The 15,856-nt window shown below is 46.7% G+C and overlaps 1 protein-coding gene across 7 annotated transcripts in view; it reads right to left on the bottom strand.

The window, feature by feature from the left end:
- IL17RB (interleukin 17 receptor B) overlaps positions 1-15,856 on the bottom strand; it is a 20,640-nt gene extending 4,784 nt beyond the window's left edge. Inside the window, exons 1-10 of one of the 7 annotated variants that reach the window (XM_001082504.5) lie at positions 15,776-15,856; positions 13,713-13,737; positions 12,604-12,744; positions 10,278-10,405; positions 9,438-9,564; positions 6,970-7,017; positions 5,333-5,475; positions 4,626-4,700; positions 3,515-3,614; positions 2,108-2,206 (exon numbers count right to left, since the gene is read on the bottom strand). In XM_001082504.5, coding sequence (XP_001082504.2) covers positions 2,108-2,206; positions 3,515-3,614; positions 4,626-4,700; positions 5,333-5,475; positions 6,970-7,017; positions 9,438-9,564; positions 10,278-10,405; positions 12,604-12,744; positions 13,713-13,737; positions 15,776-15,835 — 946 coding nt within the window. In that variant the 5' untranslated portion in view covers positions 15,836-15,856. Of the gene's footprint in view, positions 1-2,107; positions 2,207-3,514; positions 3,615-4,625; positions 4,701-5,332; positions 5,476-6,969; positions 7,018-9,437; positions 9,565-10,277; positions 10,406-12,603; positions 12,774-13,712; positions 13,738-15,775 lie in introns of all 7 variants that reach the window. The other 6 variants (XM_015130683.3, XM_077993168.1, XM_077993166.1 and 3 more) reach the window with 6 other exon arrangements.

The raw sequence follows: 15,856 nt of genomic DNA, 5'->3' as shown, positions 1-15,856 counted from the left end.
TTTTTTGAGACGGAGTCTCGGTCTGGAGTGCAGTGGCGCAATCTCAGCTCACTGCAAGCTCCGCCTCCCGGGTTTACGCCATTCTCCTGCCTCAGCCTCCCGAGTAGCTGGGACTACAGGCGCCCGCCACCGCGCCTGGCTAATTTTTTCTATTTTTAGTAGAGATGGGGTTTCACCATGGTCTCGATCTCCTGACCTTGTGATCCACCCGCCTCGGCCTCCCAAAGTGCTGGGATTACAGGCGTGAGCCACCGCGCCCGGCTCTCCTCAGTGATTTTCTTAATGGCATCTGGGAACTCATCTGCTGCCTCTTGGTCAGCAGAAGCTGCTTCTCCTGTTATCTTGACAGTTTTTAAGCCAACCCACTTTTTAAAATTATCAAACCATCCTTTAGTGGCATTAAATTCTCCAGCTTTAGATGCTTCACCTTCCTTTTGCTTTAAGTTGTCATATAATGACTTTGCTTTTTCTCAAATCATATTTGAGTCTACAGTTATGCCTTTCTTATAGCAATCCTGCACCCACATAAAAGCTACATTTTCAATACAGGATTAAAAGGTATTCTGCAAAATGTGCAAGGTTTTCATGCCTGCTGGTGTAGCTATAGTGATGGCTTCATTAATTTTTTTCTTTTTTCACTATGGTCCTTATGCTGGATTCATTTATCTTGAAATGGTGACCAATCACAGCTACAGACCCTCCATTTATGGTACATATCAAGCAATTTGGCTTTTTTTCTTGTGGTGGAAGAAAAAAGTTTTTTTTCTTTTTTTCATGATGTTGTTTCTTGGGAGCACTTCCAGCATTACTAGTGGCACTTGGTATGGGTCCTAAGGTGTTATTAAAGGTTTACAATATTGCACTAAACACGAAAAATACAAGAGAACCACTGGAGATACTTTCTACTGTGATATGTAATTTACTGGAGAGACAAACTGCTCGTTTGGAGATGATTAGCATCACATGGTGTTTTAAGTGGATACTCGCAACACTTGAGCTCACTGCAGTAGCAACAGGAGGTGGCTAGGAAATTATTAACAGCAGGACAGTGCGCACTGCAGTTAATGGTATGCAGTTACAATTTAATACCACATCTTTATGCTTATGTTTGTCTCAACTGTGAATGGTGCCGTGTACAGTTGGTATGTGTGTGTTTAAGTTTTGATAATTTTTTTTTTTTTTTGAGATGGAGTCTCACTCTATCGCCCAGGCTGGAGCGCAGTGGCCAGATCTCAGCTCACTGCAAGCTCCGCCTCCCGGGTTTACGCCATTCTCCTGCCTCAGCCCCCCGAGTAGCTGGGACTACAGGCGCCTGCCACCTCGCCCGGCTAGTTTTTTGTATTTTTTTTTAGTAGAGACACGGTTTCACCGTGTTAGCCAGGATGGTCTCGATCTCCTGACCTCGTGATCCGCCCGCCTCGGCCTCCCAAAGTGCTGGGATTACAGGCTTGAGCCACCGCGCCTGGCCAAGTTTTGATAAATTTTTAACTTTTAATAGTTAAAATAGTTAACTATTGGTATGGTAGCAAATTATAAAGTAGACTAGGATCTGCATACATTTTCTGCATTTATGACATACCTTTTTCTTAATTTCTTTCAATATTTTAGTTGAAAAATAAATTCATCTGAGTTTTTTTTTCAAATTGATACAAATCTCCAAAAAATTTTCCAGTGTATGTATTGAAAAACTCCAGGTGTAAGTGGCTCTGTGCAGTCCAAACCTGTTGTTCAAGGGTCAACTGTGTATGAATCCAAGCGAAAGCTTTTCTTACACCTCAGAAGAACTGTTTTCTAAAAAACAGGAACTAGCATAGAGTAACCATCACAAGTAAAGTGTAATTTGTTATCAGCCATCTTTTGCCCATTTCAGTACTGGTAAAAATGGGACAGTCAGAAGATCTGGAAGTCCTGACCCTACTTTCACCTGGCATGTGTAATCCAGTGATGCTCGTATCAGTCTCCGTAGGAGCACTTGAAGGTATTACATAAATGCTATCTAACTCAGGGAAACGCCAACATGTGACTGCCTCCAGAGGAATCTTCTTTAAAAAAAAATTCAAAATGTTATTTCCTTATGAGGATGTCTTTAAATAATTATAACCCTTACCGTGCCTCCACATTAGATAGATCCCTGCCACCAGTACCCATGTCACCACCAGCAGAGATGGCAGGAGGAGAGGCAGCCAGCCTCCCGGCTTGCTTCTGTCTGGAGAAAACAAAGCTTATTCACCTTTGGAAAACAAATCCACACGTATCTCTTATTGAAAAACTAAGACTTTGTATACTTTGTAGAGGTTTATTTATTTTTTATTATTTTTTAGTTTTGAGACAGAGTCTCGCTTTGCCGCCCAGGTTGGAGTGCAGTGGCACAGTCTCGGCTCACTGCAGCCTCTGCCTCCCAGGTTCAAGCAATGCTGCCTCAGCCTCCCAAGTAGCTGGGATTACAGGCATGCGTCATCGCGCCCAGCAACTTTGTAGAGGTTTAGATGCCTTTAAAACCATCAGTCAGAAGCTCTTTAGAGAGTCTGCCAATCATATCTTTTTCCCTAGAGTGTGTAGGTCTTGCATTAGATTCTCAAAAGGGATATGGGACCTAGGATATTAAGAACAGTCCTAAAATCTCTGGCTTTCTCCTGATATGCACAGGCATTTTCACAGTAGGAACTAGGGTTTCTGTCCAGATTTTTTTTTGTTCTTTAAGGAATTAATGTTATTCTCGGTACAACTGCTTACATACGTAGCACGTATAGATGGCATTTTTACAGGTCATCTTGTTAGACTGACATACATGGAGGGTAGTGCCACCCGCCTCACAGAAACATCAGGTAAGCTCAGGCACAGAGTGCCCAGGAATCTATAAGGCTTTGCCCACGCACGAGTCAGGACTGCCAGGCACCTGGGTTGTCTTCACTTCATTTGGCTGAGTCTAATGACGCCTTCCAACTTTTGACCCCACCCCTGGTCTGTTGTGTAAACATTGTATTTCTCCATCTGTAATGAAAAAGCTAACACATCTCTAACTCCAGAGACATTTTCCCAAACATGCTGTTCTCAGGCACCAGTGAGGCGGTGCCATTATTCCTCATTTGTTATCCAAATGTTGGCTGTGTGACCATACCAACAGCTTATCCTGGGCCACGGAGACTGGTAAGAGAATCAGAATACGGTGAAATATTCATTCTCATATATACCCAGTCATCGTACACCTTTGACTTTTTTCAGCAGATCCTTGTGGCACTCAGAACATCCATTTTGCACCGTGTATTTTTTTTCCCTTTTGTGTATCCTGCTTTATAAAGAGTCATGAGTGGTTTTACAAATAAAACCTGTTCTTACTCAGATTCTAGGTTCTCTGGGACAGCACTGTTAGCTTTCTCTGCACCTCAGTTCAGTGTACACAGGCAGGGACCCCTTGCACTACCCACATACACACCCTTCCACATACTGAGTGGGGGGCCATGACTGTGTGTCCTGAGCCACTTTGATCATCTGGTTGAAGTGACTGAGCACTTACTGTTATCCAGAGGGAAAGGGACACCTGTTTGTGGGCAGAGCACAACCGTTCCTTTATGTCGGATGCAGTCGCTGCCACAAGTAGGAAAATACGGAGTCAGCTGAGGAAAAACAAGAGGCTCAGAAAGTTTACACCGTGCATCAGAGCTAAATCTCACCATGACTCCTACTTCCACCAAAACTTCCCTTCTTTCTGGCTTCACCCCTACCTCTAGTGTTGTCACGCACATTTTCCCCTTGGTCACATACCTGTAACAAAGCCCTAAAGTCAAAACCAGTGACCCAAGACCCACATGCCCAAGACTCCTGGGGTCTGAACCTAAACTTTGTACATGTTACTAACATACCAGTTCCCTTATCTAAAAGGGCTAGGTCATATCTTACCACATACACAAACATTTCCTCTAGAAAAAAGGAGCAGCAGTGATCCTGTTGGCTTCCTTCAGCCAGTGCTTTAGGACTTGCAAGTCCCTGTAGTCAGGGAAGTATATGGTTCTCCAGAAAAGGGTAGCAGCCGTCATATCCTGGCTGGTGCCTGCCCCCTCTGGCCTGTCTGAGCACTTTTTATTCCAGGGAATGAAGCACGGAAGCTCCTTACTCTTTGGACCTCCTGTGTCCCCACCTCAAAAACTAGAGTTGAAAGAGATGTACTGAGAGGTGAAGGAGCACCTACTGCTCCAACTTCCTGTGTTCAGCTGGGTCCCCTGTGGCCCAGAGAGGACCGGCAGCCCCTCTCCAGAGTTCATACACTTCCTGGAACTCAAACCTTCCCATTTCAAACCCTTTGCAGCTTCATCTTGCAGTTAAAGGCTTGGGAAAGTAAAATGGTACTGCTATCCCTGAGTGCTGAGTGTCTGTGACAGAAAATGGAAATAAAAGGTGCTTTGGAAGGTCAGCAGCCATTAATACAAGCAAAAGGGACCACGACTGCCACGTCGGCCTCCTGACCTCAGCCCTGTGGAGGCTGTAGCGAGAGAGCCCCCATGAACGCCACTTAACTCATGTCTGCTGGCAGAAGTGCATTTGACAAGAGAGAACGCATCCTTAAAAGCAATGAATGGTGGAACGCTTCTATGCCCCTTCCCTCCCCAGAGCAGCTCACTGAACTTTACCTGCACCATAGCACCTTCACTTTCCTCAGTCACTGGAATCACCACTGAAGCTCGCGTTTGTTTGTTCTGGTATGGCTAAGAGAGACAGAGTCAAGAATTATGAGGTGCCGGGCGCACGGGCTCACGCCTGTAATCCCAACACTTTGGGAGGCCGAGGCAGGCAGATGGCTTGAGCCCAGGAGTTCGAGACCAGGCTGGGCAACATGGTGAAACCCCGTCTCTACTAAAAATGAAAAAATTAGCTCGGCATGGTGGCATGTGCCTTTAGTCCCAACTACCTGGGGAGGCTGAGGTGGGAGGATCACTTGAGCCCGGAGGGTGGAGGCTGCAGTAAGCTGTGATTGTGCCACTGCATTCCAGCCTGGGAGACAGTGAGACCCTGTGTCAACCTCCGCCCCGCAAAAAAAGAATTACGAGGCACGGGAGTGAGTAGATTGAAGACTTCCAGCAAAGCAGCTTTGCTTCCCAAAAGGACTCCTTTCACTAGACCGTGTGTAAAGAAGAGCCCATTTCCTGCTTCGGAGACTTCTTTCTTTCTGTGGCTTGAGGTTCACAGTGACATCTCTCAGGATGCCCACAGGGATTTGTTTTTATCTGTTGAATTCATCAAAGTAGCCCAGCACATTTGGACAATACTGTCCCCATTTTCCTTCAAGGCACTAAGGAAAGCTGGAGGGTGAGGTGAAGGGGATGAAGAGAAAAAGTACCTCAGACACCTGAGAAAACCCGATGATGGTGCTGTGTTGGATAAGAGCCATGTATCTGTTTCCCAGGGGACTGGTTGTGAAGTTCACTTCTACCGTCTCCTCATTCTTCTTACAAGCAGTGATGTTCGGATCCCACAGGCTTCCTATGAGTTGAGAGAGAACCATGTAGATGAACTTGCTAACTCTTCCCTCATTTAAGTTCCCCACAGGGCTTTATGGAAACGAATCCAAGTTCTCAGGAACAATGTTGGAGAGACAGGGACGCTGCTACACAGTGAACTTTTTATCATTGTTTCCAGAGTCTCAAAGCACTTGCTGCCCAAGACAGTTTGGGGATCCGTACGTCGCTGCTTTGCTAAAAAAGCTTCCCTGGACTGAGTGTGGTGGGAGGCATGGACTGGTTCTGTACTCACTGCTGTTTTCAACCTCTCTTTCGAGTTAAGGGATAGGGTCAGTATTTTCTCCTTCCCAGGATGGGGAGAAGGAGCCACGGGTTAGAAAACATGTCTAAGATTATCGAGCAAGTGAATTCACGATCAGGACTATAACCACTAGAATATTTTGTGTTCCAGGAGCTTCATCCATCAGACCATTCTGCCAGCTTCACTAGATGCAAAGAAAGAAGGAAATGGCTCATAGCTTAGAGGATATACCCTGATAGGTCTGCTCTGGCAGAAAAAGTCATTTCATTTATGTGACTTGCAAATAAGGACTGGGTTGATTTCCAGGAACACAATGTATAATAGCAGAAATTATCTCCTCCACCGAGGAGACCATTTCAGGCCCTGGCTCAGAACTGTCTTTAGGAATTCAGGTCCAGGACTGACTTCAAGGCCCTCTGACCTCCTCACACCTACAGTGTTCTCTGTACCCTCGGTGGGAAGCCCAGCGTCCAAATCCACCTTCTAGCAAGGACAGCATGCACAGCTGTCTGACAGGGTACCAGGGATGCCTTGTGCGGTGAAGGGTGCCTAAAAGTTCTGGACTGATCCAAATACCACTAGCCTCATTAGCTTTCCAACACTATATTACTCAGAAATTTACACAAACCCTTGGAAAGTGGGCACTAGGGACTGATAATCCTACAGGGGATTATTACAAAATTTAAGGGGTAAAATTCACTAGCCTGTGAAAAGTGATCCTCTTTGGGGACACAAGTTGAGAGCATACTTGTGGGGCAGTCCTTCAGCGAACTCACTGCCACCTTGAATGTTTGCTAATCCAAACAGAAGGTTCTTAGGGTCCCCATGGCCACAGGTGGACGATGCTGGTGTCTGAGCTGGTGGAAGGGCTCACAGGACTCCAGTCAATCAGGAAGAGCCTTTGGCACTGCTGAGCCACTTGGGCTAAAATGTTGTTACCCAAGGGGGTGGGGGTGGTTCTTTGTGACTGTTGCTCCACTATGTAAATGTACTGAGGGTCTACCCCTTTCTGGACAGGCTGCTCCACTCAGTGGACAAAGTGCTTGCTGGAGATCAGGAGCCCTAGGTGCTTCTGTCGCCACCGTCGGGGGTGCCTTGGATATGCGACTCTCCCCCAGGGCTCAGTTTCTTCATCTGTGCAAAGATGAAGAGAGCTATGCTGCCTCAAGTTACAAGTTTCTTCAAATAAAAAAAGCAAATGCTGTATTTACTTACCGGCCTTGACACACTTTTTTTTATATTTCATTATGTGGTCTAGGCAGCCTGTAAATTTGAATGAAAGTTTTTACATTTTAGAAAAAGCTATCTCTGCCCCACCCCCTTTGCCAACAAGTGCACACCCACATACACATGCCACACCTGTAACAAACTGTCAAAACATTCCACATGTAAGATGGCAAATTCAAATGGGGCTCTAACATTATACTGTTAAACGGGAGACATCCGCCCATGACGTGATAACCAGAGTGTAATTTAAATACAGCCTCTATCAGAACAGTGTCTTTGATCCCTAAGAGAAGACTCGAAAACCATCCATCGTTTGAAAATGACATTTGGTAGTATCTGTAGACGCTGCCCCTTCTAGGACGTGAAGACTAATACTCCCATACCCTCACCCCCGGGTGGGGTAGAATTAGTGACTTGTTTCCAAAAACGAGAGTTGGGAAAACCAGTAGATTTACATGGAGAAGCCTAGCAGGCCCCACGTAAATCTAGTGTTGATGGTGACCCCCAGCCTGGTGTCATGTGGGTGCCATGCACCCCTGATGGGATGCGATAAGAAGGGCCCGGCACCTCTGTGATATGAATTCCTTGTCTAATCACGAGACAAACCCAAACTGGGGGACATTCTATAGGATGCCTGGTCAGAACTCAAGACCATCAAGATTCTGAAAAACAAAGACTAAGAAACTGTTACAGACCAGAGGAGAGACACACAGGGACTAACTGCAACTGGAACAGAAAGAGGATATTGGCCGGGCGCGGTGGCTCAAGCCTGTAATCCCAGCACTTTGGGAGGCCGAGGTGGGTGGATCACGAGGTCAGGAGATGGAGACTATCCTGGCTAACATGGTGAAACCCCGTCTCTACTAAAAATACAAAAAACTAGCCGGGCGTGGTGGCGGGCGCCTGTAGTCCCAGCTACTTGGGAGGCTGAGGCGGGAGAATGGCGTGAACCCGGGAGGCGGAGCTTGCAGTGAGCCGAGATCACGCCACTGCACTCCAGCCTGGGAGACACAGCGAGACTCCGTCTCAAAAAAAAAAAAAAAAAAAAAAAAAGAAAGAGGATATTCATGAAAAAGCAGGTGAAATCCAAATAAAGTCTGGAGTCTAGTTAACAGACATCTACTAACATTGGTTTCTTAGTTTTGACAAATGTATCATGGTAATATAAGATGCTAATAATAGGAGAAGCTGGGTGAGAGGTATATGGAAACTCTTTGTACTATCTTTGCAACTTTTCTGTAAATCTAAAATTATTCCAAAATAAGACTGGGCACAGTGGCTCACTCCTGTAATCCCAGCACTTTGGGAGGCCAAGGTGGGCAGATCATGCGAGGTCAGAAGTTCGAGACTAGACTGGCCATCACAGTGAAACCCCGTCTCAACTAAAAATACAAAAATTAGCTGGGCATGGTGGCGCATGCCTGTAATCCCAGCTTCTCGGGAGGCTGAGGCAGGAGAATCACTTAAACCCAAGAGGCAGAGGTTGCAGTGAACTGAGATGGTGCCATTGCACTACAGCCTGGGTGACAAGAGTGAAACTCCGTCTAAAAAATAAATAAATAAATAAATAAATAAATAATAAAACAATTCCAAAATAAAAAAGCTTATTTGAAAACAAAATGAGGTTTGCTCTCATCAAGAAAGCTAGAAACCACGTGTAGTAAATGGTGCAGCAGCAAAAACACCCTGGACCACAATCTCCAAGACCAGCAGTGAATTGGAAATCACCCGTTTGGCTTTGATGCCTTGCCCGTGACAGATGACAGGATAGGGGTATGGAAAGGGTGACTCGGCTCAGACGGACCCTTCACACACACCATCCTGTCTTATTCTCATCACATCCCTGTGTGTGACATTGCAGCTGTCGTACCAGAGAACTGGTCCTGTGTCACAGAGCTGGGGCAAGGGCCCAGCATCCAACTCGGGACCACCCTGCCTCTCATGGACAAGCCAACTGGAGTCTGTGGATCCTCAGAGGCCCAGCCATAGGCAGCCCATCCTAGAAAGCTGAGATTGGAACGAATAAACATTTTGCATCAGTGATATAAAGAGTGGCTCAGCTGCATTGCTTTAGAAGGACTAGAGTGTGAATGTCAGCTTCACTTTTACTGTGTGTATAACCCAGGGAAAGTGACTTAACCTCTCAGTTTCTTCATCTGTAAAATGCAGCTATCCCAACCTTGGGGTTGCTGGGATGCTTAAGTGAGATGATGCATGTCAAGTATTCAGCACAGTGCCTGGCACACAGGAACAGGCTTTTCTCTACATTTTACCTGACTTTATCCTCTCTGCTCTGTGGGTGAAGTATGGTTACTACTGTGTCCATGCTTTAGATAAGGGAACTGAGACTTAGCAAGGCCAAAAGCCTTATCCAGGGTTCCCTGGGCTCTCTCTATAATATCCCAAAGCAGGCATCCCAGCAAGACAAAGAATAATAAACGAGTGAAAAAGTTTACCTGGTGAGGTGAAATTCAAAGACATGGAAGGGCCATCTTCATTCATATTTGCATTAGGAATATTATGGGCCCCAATGAAATAGACTGTGTTCAGCTCTACAGGGAAGCCGATGTAGGAAAACGTCCACTGAAAGGCAAAGCAAGGAACTCTCAATTCCCAAAACACTGCAATACAGAAACAGTATACCTTAGTGTGTTGCCCTTTTAGTTTGTATTTCATTACTTATTCTGTGAAAACTTAGGTCTCCAACCAATGCCTACTTAGGGAATGAGCACTACACAATTTACAGAATCAGAGAAGTATAAAGTTTTAAATCCAGTTCTCTTCCCTCGGCTGGGAGGGAAAAACTGAGGCCCAGAGATGCTGACTTACCAAAGGCACAAAACAGAGAAGTAGCCGACAATGGGATTTGAACCAAGGGATCTTGCTCTAAGCTCTGAGTCATAGCTTTTTACCAGCCTGTGTGAGCAGCACATCATCCATGCTCCCCAAACAAAGGGCCTAGCTTTCAGCAACAATTAGCCAAATACATAAAAGTGCCTATGCCCGGATGCAGTGGCTCATACCTGTAATCCCAGCACTTTGGGAGGCTGAGGCAGGCAGATCGCTTGAGCCCAGGAATTCAAGACCAGCAACACAGTGAAACCCCTCTCTACAAAAACTACAAAATTAACCAGGTCTGGTGGCTCATGCCTGTAGTCCCAGCTGCTTGGGAGGCTGAGGTAGAAGGATCGCTTGAGCCTAGGAGATTGAGGTCACAGTGAGCCATGATCGCACCACTGCACTCCAGCCTGGGTGACAGAACAAGATCATATCTCAAAAAACAAAAAAGTGCTTACTTTACCACCTGAGGGTCTGGTCTGAGTCTGGAAGGCCTCCGTGTAATTGCACCTCACACAACTGTAGGACTGGAAGTTGCTTTTGCCAGTCACACAAATCTTGGTGGCCTTCAACAAGCGGATGCTGGCTGCCGAGATAGGCAAGAGGGCATTGGTTTATTTAGCACTTGCTGTGTGGCTGACTTGATACTAGATATTTTACTAGCATGCTTTACTTTATGTCTTAGTTCATATTCACAGTAGTATTGAAAGGTAGGCACCACTATCTCCAGTTTATAGATGGGGTCCGTGAGTCTTAGGAAGTTTCAGGGAGCTCTGCTTAAACTTACAAAGCTCATCAGCAAGCAGCAGATATGAATTCAGATGCCAAAGCCCAAGCTCCCTCCTCCTCACAGGTCAGCTTGAATTTCATAGGATGCCTGCAAAGGTGGCTATCGCTCTGCACTATTCTGGGTCTCTTTTAAGAGGAACAGGCTGGCCTCAGGGAGACCCACAAAGACCCTCCAAGAGTGTCATCACCAAACCACACCTGTTCCGACTGCACCTTTATCCATGCTGATTCTTCTCCCTGAAGGTCCTTTCCTCCCATTATCTACCTCTTCAAGTCTCACTCCTTTAAAACCCAACTCACTCATGCACCACAGCATATAACCACAGCTGACAAAAAGCTCACTCTGTGCCAGGTAAGGGCCCAAACGCTTATGGCCGCATCTCACCTAAAGCAACCTCACCAGGGCCCCTTTCCCGCTCCTCTCACCCTATCCCACTCAGATGAAGCATAGCTCCCTTCTGGGACGCCCCTGACATTGTGCCTGTGTCTGCCTCCCCTACCCCTCTGAATCCTCCTGGGTGGAGACTGTAGGTGACTCCTCTCTCTGTGCCTGGTACTCATGGATTCTTGACCGGGTAGACTTTTTTCCAATCTGAATTTAGCAGATGGAAACCAAAAGGATGGGCATTAGAATCCCAGGAGTAGCTCACTGAAAGAACTCACATGGTGCCTTGCAGCGTAATCTTGGGGAAATGCCAAAAGCTTCATGATGTCATCTGGGAAGTAGAAAAGTAATCTATCTAAGCCAGTGCTTTCCCTAAACAGGAGTAGAGTGGGGGAAATCATCTCAGGCCTTACCTTATCTTCTTCCATGAAGTACATACACAGAAAAGTACACAGATCATAAGTGTACCACCTGCTGCATCAGGACACTCACGCAACCAGTATGCAGGTTCAGAAACTCCCTCAGGTGTGCCCCTCGCGCTTCCTTTCAGTCACTCCTACCCCAGCAGGAACCACTATCCTGACTTTTTTTTTTTTTTTGAGACAGTCTGTCACCCAGGCTGGAGTGCAATGGCGCAGTCTTGACTCATTGCAACCTCCACCTCCTGGGTTCAAGTTATTCTCCTGCCTCAGCCTCCAAAGTAGCTAGTATAACAGGCATGTGCCACCATGCCTGCCTAATTTTTTGTATTTTTAGTGGAGACGGAGTTTCACCATGTTGGCCAGGCTGGTCTTGAACTCCTAACCTCAAGTAATCTACCCATCTTGGCCTCCCAGAGTACTGGGATTACAGGTGTGAGCCACTGCGCCTGGGTTTTTGGGTTTTTTTGTCTTGTTTTGTTTTTTTTGAGACGGAGTTTCACTCTGTTGCCCAGGCTGGAGTGCAGTGGTGCGATCTCAGCTCACTGCAACCTCTACCTCCTGGGTTCAAGCGATTCTCGTGCCTCAGCCTCCCGAGTAGCTGGGATTACAGGTGCACAACACCACACCTGGCTAATTTTTGTATTTTTAGTAGAGACGGGGTTTTGCCATGTTGGCCAGGCTGGTCTCAAACTCCCGGCCTCAAGTGATCCACCAACCTCGGCCTCCCAAAGTGCTGGGATTACAGGCGTGAGCCACCACTCCTGGCCACTCTCCTGACTTCTAACCAGTAGATTGGTTTTGTCTGTTTGGCACTTTCTGTAAATGGGATCATATGGCATGTATGCCTGCAGGCATGCACACAGATATCAATGTACAAACTCTTTTGAATCTGCCTTCTTATGTTTGTGACATTCATCCATATTGTTATATGTAGTTACAGATCATTCATTCTTGTTGCTGTAACGGAATTTATTTGGTGATTCCTTTCTACTGTTGGGCATTTGAGTGCTTTCTAATGTTGCCAGTTATGAGTAGTGTTACTAGATCATCCTAGTATGTGGCTTTTGGTGCATGTATGCATGTATTTCTGTTGGTTATGCCTAGGAGGGGAATTAATGGTTCATATAGCCTGCACATTTCTGATTTAGCAGACATTTTGGGCCTTATCTCTGATAGATGCAAACTTACCATCTGCCCGGAGTACCCAGCTTACATTCATCAAAATTGAATAGTCCCCTGTTGCAACACTAGTTTTAACAGGTTCTACTCGGAGGTCCCTCAAGTCTCCAGGGGTTAGATCATGTTGTAGCATCCACTCTGGAGACGGCCCTGGGAAAAGGCAAGACTTCCATGACACTCTCCTTCCCGGCCCAATCTGATGCCATGCCATCTCCTCTCAGTGACTCACCCCAAACCTTCCCCCATTCACAATTCCTCACTTCTTTTTTTTTTTTTTTAATTAAAAAAATTGTTTTTTTGTAGAGGTGGGGTCTCACTCTGTTGCCTAAAATGATCTCAAACTCCTGGCCTCAAATGATCCTCCCGCCTCAGCCTCCCAAAGTGCTGGGATTATAGGTATAAGCCACCACGCCTGACACAATTCCTCAGTTCTTCCTGCTAAGGCCAAATGTTTCTTAGTGCTGGTTGATTTATAGCTGAGATAATGTTGCTCTAAGTACTCTCAGCCTCCTGGCCTCCACCTATGGAGCACTTGGGACCACTCCAGGTGCCTGTGTATGTACATATGTATATATTTAGTGTATTTGACATGTTTATTAGAGTCAGCCCTGCCTTCCTCAGGCCTCGCCCCTGGATTCCAGGCAGTTGGCCCACACAACCCCCACTTTCCCACCTCCTAACCTTTGCTGGTGCCATCTCTCCTCCAGCTCACTCTCTCCACTCACATTTTTTGGGCAGAAGCCTACCCATTCTTCAAATGTCACCATCTCAAACCCCTGCTCTCCTATGAAACATTTGCTTCTTGGTCCCAACTCTAAGTGACATGCCTTTCACGCCCTCGATCTTCCTCTGTAGAGTGGCAGGCATCACTTTCCACCTTATATGGCAAGTCCTACCCTGACTGGCCAGGAGGCGAGCCTGTCTGAAACACGTCTTCATTCCCACGGAGCCCCAGAGTTCTGCATTGAGCAGACAGAGACTTCGTCTGCAACAGCCAATAAAGCAATGGTTCACCCTGTGCCTAGTCTTCAATGACCTATTGCCTATATTAGGCCTCCTAAAAGTCCAGCTGTGCTTACAATGGAAAGCCCCAAATACCCATTCTCTAATATACCTACCAGTTTCAGAGCCACACTGAACGGTCTGTGGGAGAGAAGAAAACCAAGCGTCATGTTGAAGCCGGCAAACCACAAGCTCTCCTTTGCCAAATTAGGTAGAACACCATTTTCCCCTTACATGCATATACAAGTGACAAACTTTCAATAAAAGATGAACTGGTTCTGCTTCACAGCTTAGGGGGAAACTAAGCTGCGCCACTGTAGGCTATGATGGGCCATGGATTAGCCATCAGTATACCTGATCCCCAAGCCAGTGCATAACCTCACCTGAAGACCAGAGGTGGGTCTCCATCCATCTCTGGATGTCAGCCTTCCCTGCTGCAAGCAGGGGATGACTTGGGACCGATGTGAGGCCCCTTCACACTCTAATGTTTAACTCTAGGATTTTAGGATGGACTGGAGTATTTACTGGGCTACCCCAGGTTAAGGAGTAGCTATGCTAAGGAGATGAACAAAAGCAAGCTCTGAATGCAGTCCAGGGTACTTTCCTCAGGTTCTTTAAAATATTCCCCTTCTAACACAAAAGGACTCACTGAGCAATTAAAGAAACCATAAGCAATTATTTGTGTTCAAGAAAGGCTGGTACTAAATCGTTTGAAGTTAGCTGCTCATGTTTTTTCATAAGAAAAAATAATTTGTGCTTTGGCTCTGGAATAAATTACTCAACCTAAAATACTGAGGCTTTAGCCAGCAGCAAGCTCAAATGACAAGACTCATTGTGATATGTCCAGCAGCTCTGGAACACCCTGCGGAGCATCTACATTTCCAAACACCTTCTAAGACCTCCTAAGACTTTTGATGGTTTGAGTGACTTGAGTTTGGGCAAAATTGTCAATCATTTATTCATCTTTAAAAAAATGAACTCTAAGGGATATCATCAGATTTTTTTTTTCTTTTTTTGAGACAGAGTCTCACTTTGTCGCCCAGGCTGGAGTGCAGTGGCACAGATCTCAGCTCACTGCAACCTCCAGCTCCCAGGTTCAAGTGATTCTCCTGCCTTAGCCTCCTGAGTAGCTGGGATTACAGATGCCTGCCACCATGCCCAGCTATTTTTTGTATTTCTAGTAGAGACAGAGTTTCACCATGTTAGCCAGGCTGGTCCTGAACTCCTGACCTCAGGCAATCCAGCTGCCTCAGCCCCCCAAAGTGCTGGGATTACAGGCGTGAGCCACTGCACCCGGCCAGATTTTATTATTATTATTATTATTATTTTAAACAAATAAGCCATCATACCAGGAGCTGAGTTCTTATCAAAGGGCCGGTGAGACCAGCCAAGCAACAACCCTAAATGCTACCAAGCTCAAATAGTTGGCCTTGTAGCAACTACAGCAAAAGGGATGAATTCTTCCCTGCAGTGCAAAAAGTCAAGGGGGCTTCTGAAGTGACACAGAGGGGAAGGACAGGAGCTGGAGACATCAGGAAACGGTGAATGGGGTTTGTCCACCAGCAGGTGACTACGGAGCTTGATGCTATATGCTATTCTAAGAGGGCAGGGGTATCATTTCAAAGGTTATTTGGGGGATGAACTGTTTTCTCTTCAGTGACCCAGAAGATTCCCTCGATCATTCAGGGCACTGGGGAAGAAAGGAAACTGTCTTCACGAATGAACATGGCAATCAATATGGCCAAAAAGGGAGGGGGTGCTAATGGAGAAACAGTTCTTGTGCCCCAACAGGTGAGCAGACCCCAAGTAACAATAACGAGTGCTGACTACGTGCCAGGCCCTTCGCCGCTAATTGCAGGCCATGTCGTTATTCCTTAAGAGACCCTGGTGGGTTCGGTACTGCCCTTCGTTTTACCGTTCAGGACTTGGAGTTTGGTGAGCAGAAATGACAGAACCAACAGTACAGGGGGCATCTGAGACCGGGTCTGTCTGATTCCCACTCCCCTGACTCAAGCAGCCTGACGCCGATGTCCGGGGCTGCCCCCGAGGGTGCAGGCATGCCCCTCGAGCCGGCGGTCCGCGCACGCCTTCGGGACAGCCTGGAGTGGCGGGTCAGACGACGTCAGGATCTAGGCTCGAGTGCCGGGAGATGGGGTAAGGGATGCTGGAGGCGGCTTACCGGCTCTCGGGGAACGGCGCTCCTGCACAGCGCGGCCAGGGTCAGCAGCACGAGCGACATCGCCGGACCACTGCGCTGGAT

This window comes from Macaca mulatta, chromosome 2, assembly GCF_049350105.2.
Source record: "Macaca mulatta isolate MMU2019108-1 chromosome 2, T2T-MMU8v2.0, whole genome shotgun sequence".
Lineage (NCBI taxonomy): Eukaryota > Metazoa > Chordata > Mammalia > Primates > Cercopithecidae > Macaca > Macaca mulatta.
The sequence above is the reverse complement of the archived record's forward strand: the minus strand, read 5'-3'. Positions and strand labels throughout refer to the sequence as shown.